General features: G+C 45.8%; 1 protein-coding gene across 6 annotated transcripts; it reads right to left on the bottom strand.

The window, feature by feature from the left end:
- Nucleotides 1–1853: 1853 nt before the first annotated feature.
- ZBTB44 (zinc finger and BTB domain containing 44) lies at nucleotides 1854–20729 on the bottom strand. Of its 6 annotated transcripts, XR_008971220.1 has the most exons (6): nucleotides 19626–20729; nucleotides 15201–15285; nucleotides 10101–10264; nucleotides 7346–7646; nucleotides 3000–3114; nucleotides 1854–2047 (listed from the first exon to the last, which is right to left on the bottom strand). XR_008971220.1 is itself a non-coding variant. In XM_057401463.1 (5 exons), the coding sequence occupies exons 1-5, from the start codon at nucleotides 20641–20643 to the stop codon at nucleotides 3081–3083; spliced, it is 1602 nt and encodes a 533-aa protein (XP_057257446.1). In that variant the 5' UTR covers nucleotides 20644–20729; the 3' UTR covers nucleotides 2760–3080. The 6 variants fall into 6 exon arrangements, 5 of the variants coding, with proteins under 5 accessions (XP_057257446.1, XP_057257435.1, XP_057257442.1 ...); XM_057401463.1 differs by lacking the exon at nucleotides 1854–2047 and having other exon boundaries at nucleotides 2760–3114; XM_057401452.1 differs by lacking the exons at nucleotides 1854–2047; nucleotides 3000–3114 and adding an exon at nucleotides 5008–5511 and having other exon boundaries at nucleotides 10101–10213.
- Between the last annotated feature and the right edge of the window lie 7211 nt (nucleotides 20730–27940).

Here is a 27940-nt window from a genome sequence, read left to right as displayed (position 1 = left end):
GTTAAAGGGGGTTCCACTGGTACTAAAATGCACAAAGAAGCCCAACAATAACTTAATTCACATTTGTTTTTTTCCCTCTTTTTCCCTCTTAGGGGTTTCACCATAGGGCAGCACCTTAAAGTGAAGGCACTGCGGGAACAGGGCGAAGAAGCTGTCCAAGGACTTGCTGTAGCCAGGGCTATAGGTGAGGATATCAAAAGCATGCATCAGCTAAAGGAATGGTGAAACAACATCACTCCTCTGGGGACTTCAACAACCCTCAGGAAGACTGTAGGTTAACAGTTGCCACACAGCACCAGGAGCTCAGTTTTGTTGTTAGTGCAACCAGGGTTGTAGTTGAGACCTGTGGGACACTGAATTACTGTGATAGCACACGTTGAGTTAACAAAAACCCAGAGCAGTAGCACTGTTGCATTAAAGTAATTCACATTTGGTTCTTTTATGGTACATTTCCTCCAATACTTGGAACTGACTCCATTTCTTAAGGACCTCTGATGGGGTTGAGGTTCTGTCCGGCCTTGAACCCACTTATCTGCCATTGAGATGCTATGGAACTTATTATGTCCATAACTGGAGATGAGAACCCTCCAAAACCGGGTTTCACCTCGGAAGCAAAACTCCAACTTAATGGATCTGAATGAACATTAGCTATTTTCCCATATTCTGATGGTGTGGAAGTTGCAATGGACGCAGGAACAACGGGCGCTCCTACAGCCCCAGTTTCTCCATCCCTGCAGGGTGCACAAAGCTCCCCTTCTATTTGCATATAAAATGCTTCCTGGTTCCTCTCAGGGAGAGACCAGTAATAGTCTCAGTGCTCTTACGTCCTGGGGCTGGAGGGGAAAGCCAGCAACCAAGAAACGACTGAAGCCCTCATATAAAAACTTGAAACCATAGCTTAAAAACAGTAACATTTTATCCCAGAAGGGACATATAGGGATCATAGTCTTACAAAATATATTTGACTGCATTGGCAGCTATTACTTCTTTTAAAAAGCCTAAATTCACACCTTTTAGACTCAAGATACATGTGAACCCAGAACCATTTCCCATAACTTAACTAATCTCTCACTATGAGAGACTTGACCATAGTATCTGCGAGCCTGACAACCGAACTCAAACTCCAACACACGTCTTGTTTAATGCAGTGTTAAGAACAGTGACAAAAGCAGTTCTGGCCACGAGCTTCAGTGGCTACGAGTGTAGGTGTCCCTATGGATTTCCAGTCTCTGCATGGAAAACCAAACCAAACCAAACCAAACCCTCACGACTCAGCCAAACCTCTCGCACAGTTAAAACATTGCTTCTTTTTCTTCCACTCTTTGTGGGGAAATAAAAAGCTTCTGAGTTTTCCCCCCTCTCCCAAAACACCACATTAAATCAGGAACAAAGCCTATCCCTTCCTTTCCCGTTGTTCCCATCAGGTGTACTGCTCTACATGATACACAAGGAGTAAAGACCCTGCACAGACTCCGAGGATCCGGGTCCCTGGCATAGGGCAGAACCTTGCTAGTTCTGTGGTTAGTGAAGGCACTCTGCTTGCAAAAGGAACAGGGGAGGAAAGGGTTTGCTACCGAGTGCAAAGATTGGTGCCACGTGGGAGAAGGACAGAAATCACACTGTGGATGGATCTGGAGACCACTCAATGACAAAGAAACAGCTGCAGCAGGTCGCACGTGGAGCTGTTTGGAACTAAACCACTTGTAACTTAAAGATGAAGGGATTGGAGGGATGGAGGCTGAGTGATCTGGTTTGTCTGTCTTAGTAATGTTCAAAACCAGTGGATGGGAAGGGACAAAGATGGAGCCAGGCCTTTCTCAGTGGGAGCAGACTGCGATACAAGCAATGCCACCCAAAGGTACTGACCCCTTTTGAGGGTGGCCAGACACAGGAACAGGCTCCCCAGAGAAGCTGGGGAGTGTCCACCTGGGCTGGTATTTATCTGCCTGGACTGAGCAACCTCTTGGGCTGACTCTGTTTGGAGTGCAGGGATTGAAGATCACCTCCAAGTCCCTTCCAGTTCAACTCTTGCGGCATTCTGGGATCCCTGTCAAGCAGCAATATAAATGCATATCAAATAATGGTTGGGTTGTTTGTTGGTTTTTTTTTTTGGAGGGGGAAGAAAAAAGGGGAAAAAAAACAGAAAAAATAAACAGAAAATAAGAGAAAGAACAAAAGGGAAAGAAGAAAAAAGAAAGGAGAGAAAAGAAGAAAATGCAGTCCAGATTTCAACCTCCTCTGATAACGGACTGAAAGAAACTTATGCTTTAGGTTTAAACCCAAGTGTAGTTTAAGGCAAGTTTCTTCCAGCTTACTGAGATCTCCATCTCCCCCAGTTTGGAATCTAAGCATCTTAGAAACGGGGACTGGTTGAAGACGTCCTATGTTTTGCACCTCTCCTGCGAAGAACACCAGCATGTCAAGGAACTGAGCTCTTCCAACAAGTTAGGGAGGAGAAATAAAGTGATACTTGTATTTCACGTGTGGTTGCTTCAATGGAGAAAAGAGCTGTCAACAAGAAACAATTACACACAGGAACACGAACCAGCGAACCCAAGCCTGAACCAAATAAACTCTCCTGTTCCTGCTGTTGAATCAGATTGAAAAGTGAGAATTAAGATGTTACACTGAGACCACAGGGTTGAAGAGATAATGCCAGGTTGGACACAGGGGCTTGGAGCACGCTGCTCTATTGGAAGGTGCCCCTGCCCATGGCAGGGGGCTGGAACTGGGTGAGCCCAGTCTGGGATGCTATAACTCAGTGCAATGAATGAAGAAACCCATGGCTTGCCTTGTGCCAAGGTGTTAGCAGTTAATGATACTTTTCTTTTCAAGGAAGAACATGTTAGAACTACAAAGTCTTCCCCCCCCCCTCCCCTTCTCTTTGGTATTGGGAAAGCAGTTTGCCTTCTGATACAAAAGTTTAATCCAGGTATGCCCATGCTGTATTTGTGCAACTCCTCACCCTGTTTAGCAAAGCACCTGAAGGGTGAAATTACCAGATTCTGACAGAAGATGATGTCCACCTTTGATTCTGGCCTCTGTGCAGGCTGGAAATGCATTTGTGTGTGAAGTACTTTTTAACCACAGGAATCACAAAGGATTCTCACAGACCTGCAAAGCGGAGGAACACTTATCAGACAAAAAGAAATGATGTATTTCAGTTCAGTGTCATAGCCCTATAGTTCAGGATAAAACTCAGCAAAAGGCATTGGTTTCTCAATGACAGGAATTGGAAGTGGGAGAAGAGAACTGGTCTTTAAGTTATCCCATCAACAGACACAGTACAGCATCCCCAAAAGAGAGTTTCTCCTTCAAGCCCTTTTAAGAAGACCTAACAAAGGTAGACACACACGACTGGATTGTAGCAGAGAACTTTGCAGCATGTTCCTAAAACACCCTTTGGTGCAGAAACTTCATTCCAGTAACTTGGAAAGGGCTTAAAACCCAACCGGTTTTGCTCTATTTAACTAAAATGTGTGGGTTTTACCTAAAACACAGCAGAGGAAAAATGCTGAAGTCACTGAAACCCTTTAAGCTCTTTCCAAAGGGCAAAAAACATTTTATCTTACCCAAGCTGCCTATTTGTAGAACCAACTCAGGGCCACAGAGCTTCCTTAAGCTAACAGAATACAGACCTATCTTGCAATATAACATGACTTTTGTGCCTTCTGTTTTGTCAGGGGCAACCTTTCTCCATCGATTTCATTTCCTCCTCATGCCTGTGCAAACCAAATCCAGAGAGAACACAAGATTCAAAACGAAGGGGGTATGTCGTGCCTTTGGAATACTCAGATAGCAGTAGGCATTTTGGCATCCAACACTGAGTTCACGTCAGAAGCAGTAAGGAAAATCACCAACCTCCTCTTGTATTTTGCTCTCAAAGCAGTTCTAGAGCTCCACCAAAGCAACCCCCCCTGCTCTGAAAAGCCCCCAGCCTCAATTTGCAGCTTTTTTCTCTACCTATGGAAAAAATGAAACTGCAAATCTCTCCATTTATTGCTTACACGAGCTGGGTGCGGAGCTGGAGTCACGGCCTGTAATAAACCCACTTGGCAAGGACTTCAAACGTTTGGGAACAGGAACATCATTGCTCTATAGGCTTTTTGTAAACAACCCCCTGCTGGGTTAGAAAGTTGGCCTCTAAAGAGAATAAACCACTTGTTTTGTCCAAAACAAGCCTCATAAACCTCTCAGAAGCTATACATGCACATGGAGAAACAGAAGTCGTGCAATAATGCACAAGAGAGCTCATTTCTTCCTGGCTGTAAACTCCCTCTAGTTAGATCAGTCAAAAGTATACAGGGGGAAGCGACCAGAACTTCACTTCCTCATGAAGGAATGTGCTTCCTGAGGACAATCTGGCCGTGATTTTGAAGAATTTCTTGGGAAAACCTTCATTTCCACACGTGGTTCCCCTTCTGCAGAGACACACAGTCACGAGATACTTGTCAGGCTTGCTTGGATATGTATTTTTCTAGCCTCAATCCATTCCTCACCATTAGGCTTTTCCCTGACCGCACTATTTCCATGCCTGACCTTAGATGGGCAAATGTGGTTTGATGAAGCAGCTGCTAAAAGGACTGGGATATCAGGAGGAGGAATACCTGGCAGGACATCACTGGGTTTGTCAAAACTGATTTGTTTCGGATGGAAAAGGGACAATGTGTGTGGCTGTGTTTCAAAACTGCTTACTGCTTCCGAGGGAAGGGTTACAGTAAGTGCTTTGAAAAACAGTAGGCACAGAGCTAGGAAGTGTCATTTTCTACACGGGAGATTAAAGCATCCACTCAAAACTAGTTCAAACCGTTCAGGACTGCTTCCCAATGCTTGTCATTTTAAACAGGTTTCCTCTGATCCCTGTCCCTTCACCAGAGGGTCTGCAGCAGCAAGAGAAACGCAATGAGCTGCTCTAACTGTGGAAGCAGAGAGAGTTAAAGTGATCTGAATGGGTTGTTCTTCTTTAGAGGTGTCTCACAGCTTCCATGGTGTTCTGACAGGATCTTGGTTTTGTGCAATCAGTCTTAAGTATTGTCTCAGAAGTGAGCATTCAGTCATGACAAATACCGTAACATCTGGTGCAGTTTTCGGTTTAAAGCGTAGCTTACAAAGGAAAAAGGGAAAAATCTCCCCACTTCTCTTTAAAAAAAAAAAAAAGAATTAAATTAAAATGTACAGGACCAAACACAGGCACTTCCCAAAGAACAAAAATGAAACCAAACCATGACTTATTCAATAGTAATGGATGACAGCTCCTGTTTCGGAGGGTCACCTGCGGCTGCCTCAGCAGTGGCGTTAGTCTTTGGCTGCTCTGGCACATCTTCTTCCTTCTCTGCCAACCCACCCAGAGACCCCAAGGGGAAAGTGCTTTCACAATTCTGAGTTGATGACACCTGTGAAATGACAGGCATTTGGACAGAAGAGTTGCTTTCAAAGCCATGCTCCCCTAGCTCATACTGCCCGAGGGTCTCTTCTTGTTCCTGGTTTAAGTAGTCCGGTACTAGGAAGTCACTAGAAGAGGGGCAAAGGACAGAAGAGAAATGTCATTTCTCACACAAACATCAGAGGCAGCAGTTTATATCACACAAGCTACACAAAGCATTGCACAGAGAACAAGAATATTCATTTCACATTGCCCCGAGACCATCACAGTGACATACTTCACTAAGCACTATACCCTGGTTCCCATTTAAACACACACAGACTGTATTCAAAGGCATCTACTTCGAATCTGTATTTCCTACGCAGCAACCTCTTCTTATTTAGGTTGTATCACCTTGCTGAGAATGAAAGTTAACGTCTGGAACATCCCCTAGCACTGAAAACCTCCTTGGAAAAAAGGGAGCACTCAGCTTTTCAAAGGAAAAACAAAACTGAGCTCAGCACCGGCAAAGATGTGCCCTTTGAGATAAGATCCACCCCAGAAAGAGCAGCAGCACTCCCCTCACAGTGCATAAGCAGAAGGGGAGGGTTCTGCCACCTGTAGTAGTGCTTTGTGTTCTTGACTCATACCACATGCAGTTACTTCCCATCCCAGCCCTTTTCTGGACAGCACTTCTGGAACACACTCTTCCTATGGATGCACCCAAAGAAAATCTACCAAACTCCCAGCAGTATCTTCACACATCAGCACCAGACATGTGAGTTTGCACTTGAGGCAAGTATGTATGCATTACATACACGCACATTTGCTTTGGTTCCTCCTTGTACTAAACCATCTAAAAGCAGTCCTGTTCTTAAATGACAGCAGCTTTAAATCCCTACTCACTATACTCTAAGCCTCAAACTGAAGGGAGGCCTATAGGCCCTAAAATCACATTCTTCAATCTGACTTGCATTTGATGACAACAATCAAGTGCTTTCCACAACCACGGCTCCAGTTTTAGCACAAGCGCTAAGAACGAGAAGTGCGTAAAGCCCCAGATCCGAAGCACTTGTACTTTTAAGCAATCTTCTGTTGGAAAAACACTGCCTGGCTTTCCTGCTTTGTTTTGCCATTTTTCTCCTGTTACATCACTGCTGACATAACCAAACAGAACAAAATGCTGCAGTGGTTTTGTAGGGCGAAAAGCATCGTGTTTAGAAACCACGAGGGACGGTGCCGTCGATGCTGTGACGGTTACATTTGTCTTGCTCTGCTCAAGACTGGCACCAAGCTGCACTCTCCCTATAGGCGTAATAGCTGCAGAATCCATCTTTCTCCAAGTTCCCTCATCCGCTTTTGTGTTTTCCTATCTCAAATTCCAACAGTTATAAACATTTATTTGGATATGGGAACACAGTGCTTGGCTGAACCTCAGAGCCCTTCAGTGAAGTGCCTTTGTGAGTCAGGCCAAGTCTTCTGTGCCCTGCTAAGCAAGAAATGCACAAAGGGTCCTGACTATTTCAGACCCTGTTTGTCTAATCATTTAGTAACAGGTCACCTAGAAAATGAAAAAAGAGAAGGCATGGAGTCATGCAACCTTTCCACATCGAGCAAGGGCTTAAAATACAGCAGTAAGTCTATTCCCTATGTAAGTGACCAGGTTTTGAGTAGCAAATCATTCACTGCACTCCACAGACCCTCCAGTGCGTAACGCTCTGGTTGAACACCATCAGCCTGTCCAGAGGTACTACTGAAAAGAGAAATGAAGTAACCCCAGAAGCAGCCTGCGCATCCTTCAGTGCCCTCCTACACAGCTCAGACGCTGTTAAGACAGGAGATACAACAGATAGTGGCTCAAGAATGCTTTGGGGGGCAGCCTGAGGAGAGGCACAGCAGGCTGCCCTGCAAGCAGGAAAAGATGGTTTAAGGAAAAGAAGAGAAAAGCACGTTTCCCTGGTAGGTTTTTGCTGTGCACCTCACCTGCTCTGGAAGTAGTTTGCTAGCTCTGACGCTTCATGGTTCAAGCTCCTCAGGTGAACGATTAAATTCCCAGAGTTGGTGAACATGGCGCCACATGTTTTGCACTCGTAAATCCGAGGCTTGCGGATAATGTGCCGGGAAACCCGCATGTGGTGTTTATATTCCCCGAAGGAAGTGAAAGTGGCACTACATATCTGGCACCGGAAACAGCGTTTACCTTCGTGCTTCAGGCGATGCATCTTGAGCGAGTAAGCGCGGGTGAACTTTTTCCCACAGCGGTCGCACTGAAATGGTTTAATGCCTGCCGAGGAGAGAGCAAAGGAACACTCAGTCACCGTCTGGGACGAGAGCTTAGGGGTAACATCCTTCCAGATTCCCGACGGGAAGAGGGCAGCCGCTGCGGCCGCGCACGGCAAAGCGCTGCTCTGGGAAGCAGCTCACTTAAAAATGGCAGGACCCACAGAATCATGGAATGGTTTGGGTTGGAAAGGACCTAAAAGCTCCATCAGGTTCCAGGGGCACGGGCAGGGACACCTTCCACTAGGGCAGGTTGCTCCAAGCCCCATCCGAGCTGGCTTTGAACGCTGCCAGGGATGGGGCAGCCACAGCTTCTCTCTGCCAACACCTCACCATCCTCACAGGGAAGCATTTCTTCCTTATGCCCAACCTGAATTTCCCCTGGACACGTAGAACAGAGCTCCACTTCCTCTGACCCAACTGCCAATGCATTTCAGAGCAGTGTGACCTGTCCCTAACACTCACACTCTTCTTCCCCACAGTTTAACAGGAACAAAAGCCTCCCTGGATTAAACCATGGTTAAAATCCTCAGCCACAGCCAAAAAGTATCTGCTGCAGCAGTCATCTCAAACCACCTTTGAAGTCCTTTGATCTCAGGAGATTCTTGTGCCAGACTGGTTCCCAACAAAGCAATTATCAGCCTGCCCTTAATTGCAAGGGGCTTTATTCCTGGCTGCCTCTGGCCTCAGAGAAGTGTTCTGGCAGGGGGACTGTGTGCACAAGGATGCCCCTGTCATGCAGCAGCAATGGTGATAAAAGGGGGAAGGAGTAGCTTTTATGTTGCGTGGGAACCTCTCTGGACAACCATTTTCAGCAGCTCTGCATGACACGCAGCTCTCCAAGACAGTTCATGCCTCTGAAACTCTGTTACAGGTTCATTTTGCACCTATTACAGTAATAAACCCCTTAAACGTGAGAGCTCTGCAACATGGGGCAGTGGCCGAGAGCGTGGAATCACCCCCAACACAACCATTACGACACAAGAAGACTGTATCACCAGAAAGTTCAGATTGAATAAAAACACTGAGCTCCACAAAGTGTGGCAATCCAACCACGAGGCCAAGAATCTGCAATCTGGAGCTCTATTCATAATAGGGCTGTCAAGGAAGGAAAAAGGTTCATTCAAAAGGCTGAATGCGCATCAGCCCAGGCTGTTAATTCCACTCTGCTTTTCCTTATGTTCAAAGCAGGAGCTCAACTATTAATTGGGGCTTTTAGACACAGAAAGCTGTAGTTAAGGTTACACTCAAACTCCTTGTTAAGCACATGAAAACAAGTTAATACACCAGGATATTGTCTTGTGGAGCTAAACCCCGTCATGCTCTTGGACTGTCCAAAGGCATCTATTTCCTCCGACAGCTGGAGGAAAATCTCTTCAGCCATTCAGCTTATGGGAAAACACTGCCAACATCAAACAGATTTGAGAGTTTCTTTTGCATGCTGATTACACTGAAACAGCCATCCAAATCTCTCCTACTTTGCTTACTTGATGGGTTGGCCAAAGATGCTTTGCTGTCTGTCTGCTGTCAGTTAAGACTTGAGCAGGCAGCTAGGGATAATTTCACAGCTGATATGCCCCCAAAGTTGGGGTTTTTAAGTGTTGAACTCGTATTATTATTGCTGGCCTAAACACAGGATGGTCGTTTTGCCTGAAGGAACAATTGCTGACAGTGAAGAAAATCACCTCTTGACAACTGTGGTTGCTCTGCCCCAAAATGCTACAGCATCTGTGCGCAGGTCAGAGTCAAGCTCAAACCAGGAGGTGCTAAACCAAATGCGCCAGTGCAATAACCCTTCCAGGTTCCCTTCATCCACTACAATTTCAATGCTATTGCCAGATAATGCTGACAAGTGAAAAACACCACGAGTAAAGACATTAGGTGTTCATACTTGGTTAGAAATCAGTATGAATGCAACAATTTGGGGATCAAGACTCCGAGGAGGCGTTCACCCAAACCTTTTGCTACATGTACTATCTGTAGGAGCTAAATTGCTGATCAAACCAAATCAGTTGCCCTGCAAACCCTCCAAAACCTCTGAGATCCAAAGGCATACAACATTCTTCAATGCAAAGACATAAGACAGACAACATACTCTTATGGTTGCAAGTCTCCTCTAGAACACTGCAGACGATTACAACATGGAAGAGGAAGAACTTCAGTCTACATAATTCCTTTAGGAGAATGAAAAAGCCACGTATACTTCAGTTCATCTCATGGAAATGACTTGTTCTGATGAGTTTCAGGCAAACAGCTTTTCTTCAGTCCACACAAACGCTCGTCATCCATGAGCACAACTATCAGATTTGATGGATCCAAACAAGCATTCAGGGAGACATACCTCTCTCCAATCTCTCTGAAACCGAAATCCTCCAGCACTTGGCAGGGGATTAAAGCAGAACTGCATTATTCCATTCTACTGAGTCTATAAAGTAGTAATTCTTGGAAGGTTTCTTACCTGAGTGGATAAGCATGTGTTGTTTTAAGTTCTGAATGCGAGTGAAGCGGACCCCGCAGGTTGGACACTGAAAAGGTCTGTCTGGACCATTGGGGCTGGGTCTCTCTGTGCTGCTGGTAGAAGGAGCAATGTAGAGTTGGTAGGGATACTGAACGTTCTCCAAACTACAAAGAGAAAAGTCACTCGTTTACAAGCGAGCTAGAGGGAAAAAGAATAAGGGAGTGGAAAGCTGAGCCTTGAACACAGTTGGATGAGAAGAAGAAAAAGGCTGGCACATCACACTGCTCTGGAAATCTGCCTCTGACCTGCATCTGAATCCTCACAGTCATCAGCTTCGTACACCAGAGAGCCCTAGAACAGAATCACTGATTGGGCTGGGTTGGAAAGGACCTTAAAGATCATCCAGTTCCAACCCTGCCACGGGCAGGGAAATAACCTCTGACTTGTGCTCCTTTGAGCACCAGCTGCAAACTGAACTTTAGGAGTGGGCATTTTCTCAAGCATCTCGACCATTTCCCATCAGCAAACAGCCCCTGAGGAGGAATTTCAGGACTGGGAAGCAAAGGGGTATTTTGCAGCTTCAGTGATACGTAGGGATGAAGTTAAAGCTGATTCTGCTTCATTTCCCTCCAAGTTCAATGAATTACATATCTCTAAGTTGAAACTATTCATCTATTGATTAATACTTGCTCCCTGTCTGATTCAATCAGCTCTAAGAGAACAGCTCAAGAATAGCTGCATTTAAATACCAGCACACAAGAAAGGAACAATTTACCTTTCAAAGGAATTTAGCTCAAACTGACTAATTGCTCCTACATAGCCTCCAGCTGCAAAAACTACCCTGGAATAATGCAACTCCTCCGGCAAGGAATTTGCTTCGCTAAAGGGCACAGCACAGTGAAAACAAATCTGGTTCAAACATAACAGCAAGAGGAGTATGGACTTACCTGGGGTTTCCCTTTCCTGAGCATTAAGGTCGCTATTTTGTGTTGAACTACATTTCAGCTTGCTCCCAGCCTGATGGAAGATCAGATCTCACTGGAGCAGAGAACTGCTCTGAGCCTGAATATCCCACAGCCAAAACAACTCCAGTTTAAGTCTGACTAAACTCTACTGTCTGAAATGGGATGCGTCTCCTGCCGCATATAGTCAGAAAGTCCCCCTAACTAAACAAATCCTTCTGCTGGTCCCCTTCCATCTCCAGCCCCGGTTGCTGGTTTCAAGATTAGGCTGAATTTGGGGACTTTTACCACTCACAGGAATGAGACGTGTACTTTGCACAAAGGTATTTCCCTGCACAGCAGACACAAAGCCACAGACCAGGCCAGGAGGACAAGAATCACTTCTTTCAATTTGTCTGGAAACGGATGTCAGTACCACTGGGAGAACTGGTATTTGAGTTCTGAGCACGTGATGGGGCTCTGCAGCAAAAGCTCCAGCTGTAAAATGTATCTGGAAAGAAAGAGAGCACCAGGTACCTCTCGATACACAGCAGATAAAAGGAGCTTAGGAGCAATCAGCCTGTAAACCCCAGAAGGATTTCTGGTCTCACTTGGAACTGGAATAATATTTGCTCTAAGGAAGAAATCTTCTTGTCCTTCACTTCTTTTTATGCACAGCAGGGTCCAGGGAGCTGTGGGGAAGAGAGATGCTGACAGAACTGTTGATCTTTGCTAAAGGGAATGTTTGCAAGAGGGAAGTTAGAGCTCATATCCTGGGCCTGGCAGAACGCAGCTCACTGCCACTTAGGTGCCTGCAAAAGCCAACTGAGGGCTCCCCAAATGCACTTGGAATAAGTGAAGGGGTTTTAAAAGGAAGGTTCTGATTTGTTTGAGGCACTCCTGTTCCTCTCTGGGAGCAGCTCACTAGAGAAAGGACAGATTTTACTCAGATGTGGAAATAGCAGCTTGTGTCTCTGGAGCTGCTATGGCTGTACGCTTCCCACTTTACCAATGACAACTCCATCAACACAGACTGACAGACAAGTCTGCTACCCTTAGTCTTAGGAAAGGAAAGGGGAAAGGAGAGGGGAAAGGAAAGGGGAAAGGAAAGGGGAAAGGGAAGGGGAAAGGGAAGGGGAAAGGGAAGGGGAAAGGAAAGGGGAAAGGAAAGGGGAAAGGAAAGGGGAAAGGAAAGGGGAAAGGAAAGGGGAAAGGAAAGGGGAAAGGAAAGGGGAAAGGAAAGGGGAAAGGAAAGGGGAAAGGAAAGGGGAAAGGAAAGGGGAAAGGGGAAAGGAAAGGGGAAAGGGGAAAGGAAAAGGGAAAGAAGAGGGGAAAGGGGAAAGGAAAAGGGAAAGAAGAGGGGAAAGGGGAAAGGAAAAGGGAAAGGAAATGGGAAAGGAAAGGGGAAAGAAAAGACTGCAAAAAGAACCTACAGCATAGAATTCCAGCTGCCCTAAGAGCCTGATGATCAAACAGCCCAAGTGATTTGGGCCCAAGATGGACAACAAGCCCTCATCTGGCACTTGTCAAATCTCATGCAGGCTGGCAAAGGGACAAATCCCTTTGGAAAAGGTTTCCTTGCCCTCAGCTGGGTGGAGAATTCACCATTCCAATTTTCACAGCTATGTGCAATGCAGGGAGCAGAAAGGATTGACTGGCCATGTATTAAGAACCACTCACAGGTGTACACTGATGTACACACACGTACGTCATTCACACTGTGCTCAGATGAGAATGACTTCAGCTTCTCCACAAGAAACAGAAGAGCTACAGGGACAATCCCCTAGAAGAAATGTAGGCTGAAGTTTGCTTTTCTCCTACACAGAAGCTTCCTGAGCTTCTACAATGGGAATCATGAGGCTCTCCAGCTACCAGTGACCGCTGTGACTCTTTCCATCCTCACGCTGCAAGCAGGCTGAAATAGCTACTGGAGACACAACTGTGGACCTTAGCAGAAGGAAGGAACTACCTCTGCAACACAAACATGTTTTCTCTCCCCCCTGCTTCTTTTTCCCCATAAATACTCCATTTTACCTGACTTGCAAATGGGAGACTTGCGGCATTTGACATTTCCTCTCAGAGCTTTTCTGTAAGAGCCAGATAAAGAGATAAGTTGGAAATGTTTTCCCTCTGACACTAAACTATTCCACTCGCCGGCTTGCCTTCTTTTCACCACGAGACTGTATACATACTGAAGTGAACTCTGACAAACGGCAGTGCCAAAATGCTCAGTGAGCCTGAAAGTGTTCTCTAGGTGTAAATAACAATGATTTGAGCTAAGTGGAGGTTCTCATTCTATTGGATCACAGAGACCTTTCATAACTGAGCCTCTGCAGCTCCTGTTTAAATGCAGCCTTTTGAAACACGGACTGTTAAGCCAGGCAAGGCTGAATTACAGATGTGTTAGAACAATGCATTATACTCCAAATGTGGAATATCAGAGACAGCCTTTGCTGGGAAACAGGAGTTTTCATACTTCACAGATTGCTGTGTGCCTATTATTACACGGAACACTGATTCAGGAGGAGGATCAATTCCTAACGTGCACATTTAACACAGAAACTCAAGAGAGAAGCAATCTTCAGTGTTTAAATACTTACAATTGTCTCCACAGTGCTAAGGATGTTAACAGTGGAACAGCTTTAGATGGCCTCATCTTTTGCTTTGGTTTATGAAAAGAAATATAACCCATCCTGACTAAAAAATACAGTTTTCCATATGGATTTGCATCATCCACCCACGACTGACTGGGACGTTCTGAGAATCCCTATTAATAAAACGACGTACAACCTGCCCTTCAACTAAAGGTGCATTCAAACGGATTCACGGAGTAAGGAAGGTCTTGGCACTTTCACCTGAGTTTATAAAATGAATCATTAGGTCTAGAGTCTGAACTTCCCATAAATTCCCACTTTTTTATTACAAAATTCCCATATGACTTCCCTTGTTGTACAAATTCTATGTGAATTCCAGTCAGTTTTGCTGATGCTTCTGTTATTTTCAAACCTGGGCAAATATTCTTTCCTCTTCTGCATGGAAGAGACTTGTAGTGGGAATTTTCAGTGTTTTTAAAGGATTTTATGTATCTGGGATCTGTGCTGACACGCTGCAATTTCCTAGGAAATGTCTGAAATAATCCAGTGCTGAAAACACGTATTCCACTTGACTTTAGAGCTATAGCTTTCACAATGTGGATTAGCTCTAATGCCAACGTGTGCTCCTGCTGTCAATTCAAATCCTAAGTGCTGGGTATTGGTTTTGTACTGTGGTTTGTTAGCAGATAGATTAAATCTTCTATTTTCCTTTCAGATTTAATCCTGCAATGGGACAGGTTTTAGATGGAAATGGCAGGAAAGATTTTATGAGCTAGGAAAATGCAGCTCTTGATGCTTCTCTCTACAGGGAGGTTTACCTGATGCCTCCCAAAGGTTCCCACTTCTTCCTCAGCCCCACATGGCTCACAAAACACTATTTAAAGCTAGTTTGTTGCTTAGAAAGGGGGTAATTAACTATAGGCCATCCCACCAAAGCAAAGAAATCCATTCAAAGTGGTGGTGTGCAGCCTTGTGTGATGCTTGCAGGTACACTGGCTGTAAGAGAACTACACCTCAGACCAAACAGACCCATTTCAGTTTGGTTTTCCCTGCCAGCCTTCCCTTATAAGGGATTCCCTTTATAAATCACTCATCCCAGCCCAGCCAAAGACTGCTAAATATTTACACCAAGTGACACACAGCACCGTGGTGAGAAGCTACATGTAGAAAGCTTGGGGGAGAAGATTTAAGGCTGTTCTGTCTCTTGTGTGGTTTATGGCAATAGCAAAGTCTGGTGAAGCCAGGACCAGGGACTTGGTTTTGCAGCTTTATGTCAGCTTTAGCATCCATGCAACTACCACACTTGTTTCACAGTGAAGATTTTGCTTTACTCTATTAATAAAGGGAAAACATGACGATCTTTCTTCACAGGAAATGAAAAGCAACAAGTAAGCAAATCCTTTCATCACCTCCATTCTTCTACAGCACCTGAACCTTCAGGCACTGACTGTACTTTGATCACCGCCGAGAAGTAGATGTAGAACAACTAAACATAGTGGGATTAAGGCTGGAGAGGGTAATTATACAGCACAGCAGAACAGTCTGCACACCATACTGGTACATACCGATCATCATCATCTGCGTGAGCGTTCGTGCCAGAGGTACTTTGGAGTGTGGGTAGTCCCTCCGTGACGCCCTCATCTATTGAGCCTAGGCAAAGAAAAGAGATGGATTCAACGCAAGGAAGTGTTCAAAAAGGGTCAGAGGGGCAGGTGAATACACATTTGTTTTCCCAAATGGTGTAAGATCCTAAAATTGTCCTGGAAAATCATTTAGGAAACCCAGAGGAAACATGTTCCAAAGGCACTCCTCCGCACAGATTATATAGGACATGGACAACTCAAAGGGCAAATATTTGGCACACCTAGAACAGAAGCTATGTTAAACAGAGCCAGAGTTTTCCAAACACATCCAGGGCTAGCACTGTAAAGCAGGAATTTCATCAGTATTCAAGGCTTCTTGAGCAATAAAGTTCAATCCTGTTACACTACAGTGTGTTCCAGACCTTCCATACGTATATCTGTTGATAATGCCTTCATTTATTGGTAAGATGCTTAAGAGAGAAAGAGCCCCATGAGACATTAGAAATGCAACACAAAAGAGACCAAACATCTGTTTGTAAGAGAAATGTACACACAAAACCATTCCAGGGCTCTGCTCAGGGCACCAACAGTCAAGCAAAGGTAGCTCAAGTGGGTTTTGGAAATGGAATCTAAGGTAAATGCAGCACTAAACCAAAACTACCTCATTACCTGAAGAGGCTGTGGCTCAGATGGGCCTCCCTCTGGTGCTGAACCCTTGCTTAGGTGTATCAAGCAAGGTTGGTTTGGCCTGATGCCACCACAACAGGGAGGGAAGTTGGCAGTACAGTGCTAAAACAATGCTGAGAACTGCTACCCACCCCTGCAATCATACCCCTTAAGTAGAAGAATACCCTGGGCTGCATCAAAAGCAGTGTGACCAGCAGGTTGAAGGAGGTGATCCTGACCCTCTGCTCTGGTGAGACCCCACTTGAAGCACTGAGTGCAGGTCTGGTGTCCTCAGCATCAGAAGGACATGGAGCTGTTGGAGCAAAGGCAGAGGAGGCCACGGGGATGGCTCAGGGGCTGGAGCACCTCCTGCATGGAGCCAGGCTGAGAACATTGGGGCTGTTCAGCCTGGAAAAGAGAAGCTGCGTGGAGACCTCAGAGCAGCTTCCAGTGTCTGAAGGGGGCTACAAGGATGCTGGAGAGGGGCTCTGCATCAGGGACTGTAGGGATAGGACAAGGGGTGATGGGTTCAAACTGAAACAGAAGTTCAGGTTAGAGATAAGGCAGAAGTTCTTCCCTGTGAGGGTGCTGAGGCGCTGGCACAGGGTGCCCAGAGAAGTGGTGCAGACTCCCAAAGAGCTGTCCCTCTAAAGGACAGTGTGTTCTATGAAACCTTCCTGAAGTGAACTATCATTGCCCTTACGTGATGGGCTGGTGATGGGAGGAAACTGCATCTCTGGCAGAGATTTCTACTCAGAATAACACCAGCAGCATCAAAATGTTTAATTCTGGAGTGAGCTAACAAACTGTATTTGGGGAATTCAGCACCATTGCAAACTATAACATTACAAAAGCCAATCCCATTCTGCTTTATCCTTCTTGCTCTCGCAATACTTCACTGAAAAACACACCAAATTGCTCTTAGGATTAATTTCATGCCTTCCCTTCTCAAATGGAAACAGTGTTAATGAGTTAGGAAAATCTCTTCTCAGACATATCTATTGTTGTAACCACAATGACTTATTTATCAGGGCCTCGCTTCATGTCTCCTTCCATCTTAGGAAGTGCTTCCAAACAGAATAAATTGCAAATGAACAATCCTTGAAATGGCCCAAATTGTGAATAAGAGCTTTTTGCACCATCAGAAGGAGAGGCAGGAATGCTTTTCTAAATGCACTATAAAACACTGAGATAAATATATGCAATTATAGGAGGAAAATATGTTCAGGGAAGAGAAAGCGGTACTTGAATGTATCTTGCTGCCTGCATTTACTGTTCTTCTATTGCTGCATAAGGAAATACATCTTTGGGAGGTAAAAAGTGCTTTCTAGCTACATCATATATCAGGTACATAAGAACTGTGCTAATAAGTAAGAGTCTTGTTCCTCTTTGTAGCTAAATGTGAATAAAAGCTATGCTGAGGATGGTTAACAGTGTTATGCAGAGACCATTAAATACGAATTCAAAGACAAAGACAAAACCAGATTTGGACTTTGGAGACTTTGGCCCAACACATTTCTTCTCTCTGCAGCCATTCTAAAGGAGAACATGGTGTAATAACATGCTCAACAGCAGATTTAGGTTTAGACATTATCATCACTACAGCCAAGATCCTTTGCCCTGTGCCACACAAGTGGTCAGGTATGTGACCATGGTGGTATAAAATCTACAGTCACAGAAACACAGAATCCCAGACTGGTTTGTGTTGGAAGGGACCTTAAAGCTCATCCAGTTCCATGGCCACAGGCAGGGATGCCTTCCACTAGAGCAGCTTGCTCCAAGCTCCTGTGTCCAACCTGACCTTGAACACTGCCAGGGATGGGGCAGCCACAGCTTCTCTGGGCACCCTGTGCCAGTGCCTCTCCAGGCTGAACAGCCCCAATGTTCTCAGCCTGGCTCCATATGGGAAGTGCTCCAGCCCTTGCTCATCCTCGTGGCCTCCCCTGGACTTGCTCCAGCAGCTCCATGTCCTTCTGATGCTGGGGACACCAGAACTGCACACAGTGCTGCAAGTGGGGTCTCACCAGAGCAGAACAGGAAAAAGGAGATGGAAAACTATCCCAAAGAACATGTGCCCTCAAAACAGACCCCTGTTGAGCTCAGATGTGATGTGCAGAGTCACCTGTCAACTGAAATCATCTCAGGCCCTTCCGAAGTTCCAGCTCTAAGGAGTTAAAACCTATCCTTGACCAAGGACCACTTTTCCTGGAGACTTCCCAGCAGAGTTTTTAATCTATGTACTATTTTGGCAACCTACTTCAAGAGTTATATTTAAACTGATATTAAGTTTGCTTGGCAGAAAGAAAGAGCCTTATCTCCAGCAAATAAACCATTTTCCATCTAAAATACCAACACGTGAGCTATACAAACTGAGGAACAAACCCAACACCATAAAGTCTTGGATGGAAAATACATGCATTACTTTTTAGTGACTAGAGTAGTTTACCAACACGGATTCTATATTGCAACCCTGCAATAGTCACACTGATGGGTTTAGTTCCTTTAGAAGAGGCCCAGTGTTATGCTGACCAAACTAAACATATAATAACATAGGCTGTATTTATGTGTTTTGTTGTCATTTATTTACCTAACTGAAGCAGCCTTTCATGTATACATTATTCAAATGAAGCAGGCTACTGTATGTGCCATTCTTGCCCTCTTCAAACAAACCAGGCTTCATTAAACATCTCAGAGCAAACAAACTACCCAGCACAGGTCAAGCCACTGAACTGAAAGCAAAAGAGCTGATTTGAGCCAAATCTGGGTAATTAAACTAGAAATAGTGCAAAACCTCTGACTTCCTAAAAGCCATTCAATGCATTCTGTGCAGAGAGGAAAGGAAGGGGCTGTTACAGTATCCTTGAAGTATTAGCTATTAATACACAGCTGGAAGAACCCAAAACTGGCTTCAAATTGTCTTTCATGGAAAAAAAGAAGGTTTCTCTCAGCAGTTGGCAGTATTTGAAGATGCAACTTGAGACCCAAATCCCACAGAAATGGAAAGATTCTCAGTATTAAGACTGTGGTTTTGCTTCTGTCTGGGGCATTAAGATGACAGTGTTCCATCACTCACTCTGCAAATCTTCTTACAAAGGCTCTCGCTGTCGTGCTTAGACCAGATTTCATGTCCCATTCTATCCCTCTGTGGCTACACCCACAAGTCTCTCAGATTTGGTGTGGCAGCTCAGTTGAGATCATGCCTTTTAGAATCCCAGCCTGGTTTGAGTTGGAAGGGTCCTTGAAGCTCATCCAGTTCCAACCCCTGCCATGGGCAGGGACACCTTCCACTAGAGCAGCTTGCTCCATGCCCCGTCCTTGAACACTGCCAGGGATGGGGCAGCCACAACTTCTCTGGGCGCCCAGTTTACAGTAAAGAACTTCTTCCCTACATCTAACCTAAATCTCTCCTGTTGAAGTTTAAACCCATCACCCCTTGTCCTATTGCTACAGTCCCCAGTTTGATACTAATAAAACCAGAATCATTTCCCCCAGTTGACCAACTAGAGGCGAAAAGGGGTTCTCCATCTCTACTGAATAAGGCTTCCCTTTCATAGTTGCCTTTTGCAAAGTTGAAGAGCTCCAAATCCCATCCCACATCAGGGTTTATATGTAACATTTCATAAAACAGGGAAAAAACCAGGCAGTTTCCCAAATGTAAAGCAGGAAAAAAAATACAAAGCAGTGTTATTAAGTGCACATATGCCTATTTGTACACGTATCTAACCCCAGAGATGCTCATACCTATAGAGGAAGACTGTGGGCTGATCAGAAGATCCTCCTGCACTTGTTCACTTCCTGGGACTGTCTGTTGATCGCTTAGGGAGCTCTGGGATGCGCTAACAGGCTGTGATACTTCCTCATGAACCTCCTCATCACTTAACCTTTCCACTTTGACACGCACGTCTTCCTCAATGACCAGGGGAGAACTGGCTTTTGTGCTCTCACAAGTCACATAATCTGTAATTCTCCTGTTGGCCTCGGAGGGCCCAGGCATTTCCAAAGTCCTCGAGTTCTCCGCCTGCTTCACCTTCTCAGACTGGAGTCTTCGATCAATTCCAAAAGGAAAAGTCCAGGGGAAAGCTAGGGATGAGTCCACGGGCTGATTTCTGGACTCTGGGTAAGAAGTTGAAGGATTCAGCACTTGGGGGGAACTTGTTTGTGTGTTACACTTAATGGGGCTCTCTGGGGACATCACGATGTAGCTTTTGCGCTTCCTCCGCGACTCGCGGCACACGGGGATGGTCCTTTCCACCACGCTGCACTCGGAGGACACAGGAGAAAGGCTGCCATCCCGAGAGGTGAAATTGCAGTTTGCACTGCTCTCCTGCCCTGCATCCAGCACCTTCTCCTGCTGGCTGTTGGGAGTATTCCAGAGAATGCTGGACTTCATGAACTCGGAGCACGTGCTAGCCACGCTGAACATCTGCATGTAGCTGGCTGCAGCCAACACGTCGATGATGTTCTCCGTGTTAATAGACAGCGTTGCTGTGTAAGCATATTCCAGGAGAGGGATAAATCCAGTCACCGTCACGTGGTGCAGGTCTAACACGCTCTTGCTCTCATCTTCTGCTTGGCCAACGAGCTTGGAGCGGAAGAAATCACTGCAGGCTGCCAAAACCACCTTGTGAGCCCGGAAGATCTTGTCCTGGACGCGGATGGTGATGTCGCAGAAGTGGCCGTCGTTGCGGAGCATGTTGAGCTTGCCCAGCATCTCCTGGCTGTGCGCAGGGGAGTTGTGAGTGAAGGTTTTCACACCCATCTTTCCACCGCTCTGCTAGAGTTCTTGCCACATACGAGAGACCACGGGTATCCTGGAACAAAGAGGAGAGGCGTCATTTTCATCTCTGAAAGCACAAGGGCCTTCAGGATGATAAGAACCCACGAAGAAAATCCAGGCAAATCCACTCAGGTCAGCGTTTTCTTGGACCCACACATTGTGCAATGGAATATCTCTATGGAAATGCAACGACACACGTGTCATTTCCAAAACCACAGAGCAAACTCACCCATTTTAGCTTTGCAGTTTATCATAGAATTAACCGGGGAAAGACCTTTAAGGTCATCGACTCTAACCATCGCCCCACTAATAGCATCCTTCACATTTCTGCTACTGCCTGCTGAAAACACAGTTTAAGGAAACAAAAAATGCTAAAAAAGCCTTTCTGAAGCTATCAGCTGTGTAAAAAAAAACCCTGTATTTTTATTTTCTGGGCCCAGGAATGGTTCTTAAACGTGACAGATTTTGCTGAATGATTCCTTCAAGCGGAAAAGACATTAGGCTGGGTGCATTTCCAAGCATGCAGGAGCAGGCAAAGCTCCCAGAGAAGGTATTTCATAGCAGAAAAGCTTTAGAGAAACTACAGCATGAATCTGCTGAGGGCAGAGTTCAAGCTGGTAAACATAAAACAACAGTTGCCAGGAGCTCTGCTTTGCTGCTGTAGTGCAGGTACTGGTTGCCTAAAGCCGCTTTTATTAACTGGTTCTGGACTAGGATGAGAAGTTATTGAACATTCCTTCCACAACACACTGGGTTATAAGCCTCCAAGGGAAGTTGAAATCAAATACACACAAATTGATTTGATATATGTGATGAATAAGACAAGGAGGGCAACTGCTTTCTCCTGAAAAATACATAACTGCCTTCTTGCGGGAGCAAACATGCTTTGTGTGCTGAAGAAGGGAGTGTGCACCTCACACTGTCTGCAACTTTGAAGGCTGCTGCAGCAGCATCTGAGAGCTAAATGTCTCTGATTTGAGGAGGATGAAGCTGATCCACAGCTCCCTCCCTCTGCAACATGGTGCCAAGCTCTGTCCAGACATGCCCTGCCCCTGCCTGGAACCTCTGCTGTCACCAAGGCTGTCTCTACTTGCGGAAAGCAGAGCATCTCCCAACAAGGAGAACCAGCTCCTGGGTCTCCTCCAGTTATTTCTGGCTTATTTCCCTGTAAAGGAAACAAAAGCCATCAGGTTTCACCTTCTTAAGCCCCCTGCCAAGCTGCCAGGAGGAATCTCCTGTGTTCCACATGACTCCCACAACTAACATGCTAGAGAAATACCATCTCAGGAAAGCTGCTGGTTAAACATCAGCAACAGAGTTGGATGTGATTATATCCAGGAGTCAGCCAACTGCTTCACATCATCCTTCTCCTTTCCCTTACACGTACACAGGCACACACCACGCTTGCAAATGGAGCTTCGCAGATACAAAGAGCACTGCAAGTTTGGAACAACTCACCCAAATCTCTCCAGTCTTAGCTCACATTTAAATGGCAGCTGTCAGAGTCTACCCTTGTTCTACAGACATCACTTGGCTGCTTCTGGTTCCTATGATTTCACTTTTGATACTGCAAACCCCTTCAGAGGAAAAACATCTCTTGAAGAGAACAGATTAACCAGGAGTTAATACATGTAAAGTCTGAGTGAAACTGTAAGGGCCCATTTGGATTTAAAATGCACCTTCAGACTCCTGCAGAGGAACAAGTTAAGAGCAAGCAAAACACTTCCCTTTGGTGAAAGAAAACATATCAACCTCAAGAGGCAGCTGAAGATCCAGCCTGCTTGTTCTGCAGCATGAATCAAATGAAAAGCGTATTTCATTGATCTCAGAGCAAAACCCTATGGTAAAATCTTAAACAGCATATTCCAAACTGGCCTTGGGATACCCCTCCTTCTGAATTCCCAGTTGCTGCAGCAGCTCCTTGGTGCATCAGAAGTGCAGAGAACTTCTGTTAGCAACCAGCTACAAAAAGAATAATACATTTGCAAGGATTATCTGTATATCTGGTACTTAGATCTAGTACCAACACCTAGTTATAAACAAGGAGAAAAGCCTATGCTTGTAAGTCTTATATGCCCAGAAGACAAACCCATCTTCCTTCTCTCTCCATCTGAATGAGTAATGCTCATCCTTCTAAGTGTGACAGCTCTATTCTGCTACCCTGCTCTGAACCATCCCTTGTTTTGCTTCCTTCCTGCCCCCCTCTCCTGGCTTCCTTTCCCCTTCTTTCATCTTTTTGCTTCCTTGCCCTTGATCTGGTTACAGAATTTAACATAAAGTAGCAGATGTCAGTGATGTGCAATAAATGCATGTAGATTTATTACAGGAGCAGTGAGCCTGCCACCAATGTGGGACATGGCTCTGTACAGCCACTTCTGTACAACAGCCTTCCCCTCACTGCACTGACACCATTCAAACAAAGGGCTCCTACAGAGGTTTTAGTGAGGTCCTAAGAACATCCAGTGGTTTTAGAAGGTGATTTCAACAATATGGACGCATTTCCCACATGGAAAGATGAGCCTGCTAAAGCTCAGGCAGGTTATAAAATGGTTCAATTCTCCTTGTTAATCTTTAAGGGCACTTTTACAGCTGTGCTAAGTCACAGTGACCAAAGAGGGTAAAGGGCTGGAACGTTCCAACTTCACCTCGAGTCCAGCACCTCTGGATCATCACCAGTCTGAACTGATGTTGTCACGTCTCATTACCAGTTATGAGCTAGTCTGTGACAGCAGCTCTTAGACTGTAAGATACAGGGTGAAACAGGAGTGGTTAGAGAACCATAAACCAGAACCAAATATACACAGTAGCTTGGGGTGTGGAGACCAAGGTGCACACTAAGTGATAAGCAGGTTGGAGCTGGAAAGGCTGCTCCTCTTCGAGTCACAAACCATCAGTGATTCCCCTAAGCAGGGACTGGGGTTGGGATCAAACTTGCTTTCCCTTCCCAGCTACTGGAAGCACGCTCCTCCTCGCACAGTCCCCACACACACACACTTATATGCAACTCATCAGAACAGTTCAAGGTAACTCAGCTCATTCTTCCTGGGTTTGAGTCATGGTCCCTATGATAATCTTGGGGTTTTCCTTTGGGAGAGCCAGTGAATCAAACCCCCAAAGCTGTTTCTCACTCAGCTATAACCATTTTACATCAGAAGTGAGGGATTTTTTTAGCATCACAAAACTGCCATCACACAGCACTCACTTTTCTGAATACTAAACCCAACACTCTTCAGACATGTAAATACCCCATTGGCTTTAGTGCCCAGAGAGCTTAGGGAACTCCCACCCTCATGCTCACCAATCCCTGAGCTGTGAAGCCATGGTGTAAATCACACCACCAACCATCTTTTTTAACCCAGGCCAGTCACTGGACACTGGTTACAGCACCCATCAGGGTGCTGAGGCACTGGAACACCCAGAGAAGCTGTGGCTGCCCCATCCCTGGCAGTGTTCAAGGCCAGGTTGGACACAGGAGCTCGGAGCAAGCTGCTCTACTGGAAGGTGTCCCTGCCCGTGGCAAGGCTTGGAACTGGATGAGCTTTAAGGTCCCTTCCAACCCAAACCAGTCTGGGATTCTATGAAACAAAAGCAGCAGCCTGGGCACAGGCAAATATTCCATAGGGATAAATGTATGACTTTATTAGCTGGCCTAATAAAAGGTCCAATCTCACACTACAGATCTTGCCTGGTTTCACTTGCTACAACTGCTGCTGGGAGCTGCGCCACGCTGTTCTCTCTTCAAAGGACACAGCAGCGCCTTCTAAACTCTGTTTAAAGCCATGTTTTCAGTCAGGTCAGCAAACCTGGTTTGAACTCAGCCCCCCACTGCCAAGCCTGACAGGAGGGTTTGGGGATTTACGAAGAAGAGAAGGCAAACAGGAGGTTTCTGGGCTCAAAATGACGTCAATGTGCAGTGTGCGCTTTGGTGGGGTGGCATGTGAGGAATGCAAACCTGTAACCTTTAACTGCAGTGGGTGGCTGGCCCAGGGAAATGAAGCATCCAGATAAGCATGCAGGGTTTCAGCACTTCAATTTCCTCTAGGACAATGTGCTTCCCACTGCAAGTGTACAAAGGAGCTTGTGTCACCTTAGGGTAAAACCTGAAGCAGATGCTGAGCTGCAGTCTATACAGGAGGCTGAGGTGATATTACACAGGAGAGCATTCAGTACTGGGGCTGGGCTGGGTCTGTTGGTTTGGGAACCAGTGCTCCAAGCCACTGAACTTGCTTCCATGGTACCTCCCCTCCAAGCTTTTCCAAAGAGGACAATTTTCAGGCATTTTCTGCTTTAAGGGGTTTAAGGAGGGGGGGGGGGGTTGCTCTTGGACAGCCCTCCAAGAAGGCTTCTGTCTGCCCAGCAAAGAATCACTGGTAAGTAACTGGAGAACTGCACTTGGGAGCTGCAGTGGTAGAGCAATTTCATGTAGCAAGCTGAGGACTGGGAATGCTGCAATCCATCTATTTCTTGTGAGCAGCAATATTCCCCTTCACAGCAGAAGCCACATAAATGTGTGTGGTGTGCTATTCCCATGTACTCCAGAAGTTCTGCACTGGATAAGGCCATTTATTTTGTTAAAACTGGGGATTTGGCACTTCTCATCTGACAGAGCTTTTGAGACTGCTGACTGCATCTACCAGTAGTGGCACTTGCAAAAAGCATTTAACCTCTTTGTACCCAGGCCTCTGTTTCGTATTCCCAGCAGCACACCTCTTAAATTGCCCCAAAACTAAACCCTATGGTAACAGAAAGCAGAAGTTTAAACTAATATGCCATGAGAGAAAGGAAGATGTGTGAGGGCATGGCCAAGTCCTAGGATGCAGCTACACCACTCACATTAGCACTGCAACCCAAAACATCAATCTTTAATGTGGACAGGAAAAGAGTGACTCAGATGATGGAAAAGGGAATTGACATGATGCAAATCTGGAAGGTGGAGTCGAAGCTCAGAGCTGGTGAAAGCACTGAGACAAGTAGTGGGGTGCCAAAACCAGCAATTCACTCTACCAGATGCTTTTATTGTCAATGGAGATGGTCAGCTGCAACAGGAAGGAGAAAATATTCACATATACATTAGAAAGGAAGGTTCAGGGCAAATTCTGCAGACTTATTTCCCCTCACATAAGAGTACTGACTATCTTGTACTCCTTTTCAGCTGTGTGTTGAATACAGAGGAAGCTGATACCCCCCCTCTTTGAGATGCCACTTATCACCCCTGCAGTACATTAATCATCTATTCTGGCTTTCTGTTTTAACTCTAACCAGCATCAAGGTGTAAGCTTTTGGTCCGAAACGAACCTGAACGTACCAAACTCGAGCTCTCCACATGCTGGAACATGTCAGCTGCTCAGTGGTGAAGAGAAGTGGTATGCACCAGGTATGAGGCTAAAGAAAGAGCTCCAATTCCTGTGCAAACTCCTGAAAACAGTTACACAAAAATGACAAATATCTGCTCAGTTTTTGGCAGGATGAGCCCAGGGCCTGCTCAGGAAATCATCCTCATGCATCACCTCGAAGTGGGGTCCCGAGTTTTGAGTGAATAGTGTGCTTCTGGCTCTCCCAAACTTCAGCAGCACGTCCCTCAACTGCCACTTGCCCTCCTGGCACACAGGGTGAGAGACACATCCACCCTCTTGACTCAGAGCTGGCCTGAGCAGAACTGAAGGGGCCTGTGCAAGAGGCCAAAGCAGCTTGTTAAAAACCCATAATACCAAATTCCCACTGGGAGGATGGCAAAGGTGCTGTCCTTGCAATCCACTTCTGCGCGTGCCTGTTACTTGATTTCATAGAACCACAGAATCCCAGACTGGTTTGGGTTGGAAGGGACCTTAAATCTCACCCCCTTGAACACTGCCAGGGATGGGGCAGCCACAGCTTCTCTGGGCACCCTGTGCCAGCGCCTCAGCACCCTCACAGGGAAGAACTTCTGCCTAAGAGCTCTTTCAATCTCCCCTCTGGCAGCTACTGCATGTCTACTACATTTATTTTAGGATATTAAAACCAACCCAAACCATACCACAGAGCTGCTGAACTGTGAGACCATCAGAAAGACAGACTTGTAAACCATGAGTTAATCCATCACTGTTTTTCAGGAGCTGTTGTTTCACACACCTAATGTGAAGCTCAACGTGTCTTAGGGATTTTTGGGCTGTTTTCCTGATTAGTCATTTGCATGGAAATGAAGATGTAAGAATTCAGCAGTCGTGTTCTGACAGCGTGGCAGGAGGTATTAAAGAGAGCCTGGCAATATTACAGCATGAAGAGGAGCTTATGTTGGAGCCCAGCACACAGTAGAGGATGGATATTTGTGCCCCCAAACCAAACTGGATCCACAAACCTGCCAGAACGCCCCAGTGATGGAACAGAACAAGACACAGCACTCAACTATCTGGGTCAACACATCTTCCAGCATGTCCTGTGTCTGTTTGAAATCCCCAAACATGTCCTGGAACTCAGAAACCAGCTCTTCCAACCCCTGCATCTGGCCGAATGCACAAGTCATCTGCCTGAGTGTAACAGATTACAGATGCCAAGGCCACATGCAGTAACTGCACCAGCAGCCACATCCTTGCAGCAGACTCTTGTGCAGCTCTGGCTTGTCATTTCCTCATCAAAGTGACACGTCTAGATTTATTCTTGTCCTGTTTATATGGTCAACAGATGCGACTGAACTCATAGTGGCAAGAGAATTGAATCCTAATGTAAACCTTTCTTTCTAACTTCAGTTGCAGGAGCTGTCTTAGAGCTGGAATTCAAGCCATACACAGTGAAATCTAACCTGCTAAATGGTCACGCTGGCTCCCGGGCAGCACCAATAGTCTGCACAGTGTTGGAAACAGCCATGGCCAACAGCAAGCCCTGCTGAGTGATGGGAGAAGCTGAGAGCTGACAACAGCTTGTGCCCCAAAATGCTTGGGAACCACTGGCAGACAACAGAGAGCTCTGTCTGAAGGCACGGAGTGTGCTAGATGAATCCAGCCAGAAGATTAAAGCATAGCTACAACACCCAACCTAGATAAAGCTTGCAGATTAAGATCACGCTGTAGGCATGTAAAACACGTTACCACTCCTTTCGTTAGAAGTCAACCTAAAGCTGTTTCTTTCCATCATTCTGCTGTGATTACGACCAAGCTTTCAGTCTCAAGGTGCTGGTGTACCAGGAGAAGAAGCAGGAGTGTTCAAAGATTGTCTCCTTTTGTGGTAGGCACCTGCCAGTAAGCTTGGCAACATCAACGCTGTTATTTCCATCACTCAAATATTTAGTGCAGGAGCTCTGACTGTT

The sequence above is a fragment of the Pezoporus wallicus genome, unplaced genomic scaffold (genome assembly GCF_028554395.1).
Source record: "Pezoporus wallicus isolate ANWC-B61680 ecotype Strahan unplaced genomic scaffold, APGP_CSIRO_Pwel_v1 contig_14219, whole genome shotgun sequence".
Classification (NCBI taxonomy): Eukaryota; Metazoa; Chordata; class Aves; order Psittaciformes; family Psittacidae; genus Pezoporus; species Pezoporus wallicus.
This window is presented reverse-complemented; position numbering and strand designations above follow the sequence as displayed.

What these genes read in the sequence shown, in the direction of transcription:
- ZBTB44 (XM_057401445.1), bottom strand. Translation starts at nt 20,643, where the DNA reads ATGGGTGTGAAAACCTTCACTCACAACTCCCCTGCGCACAGCCAGGAG. An exon ending in CACGCAGATGATGATGATCG is followed by an intron (nt 10,265 to 15,200) that starts GTATGTACCAGT and finishes TTCTCTTTGTAG; the next exon opens with TTTGGAGAACGTTCAGTATC. An exon ending in GCAAACTACTTCCAGAGCAG is followed by an intron (nt 5,512 to 7,345) that starts GTGAGGTGCACA and finishes CCCCTCTTCTAG; the next exon opens with TGACTTCCTAGTACCGGACT.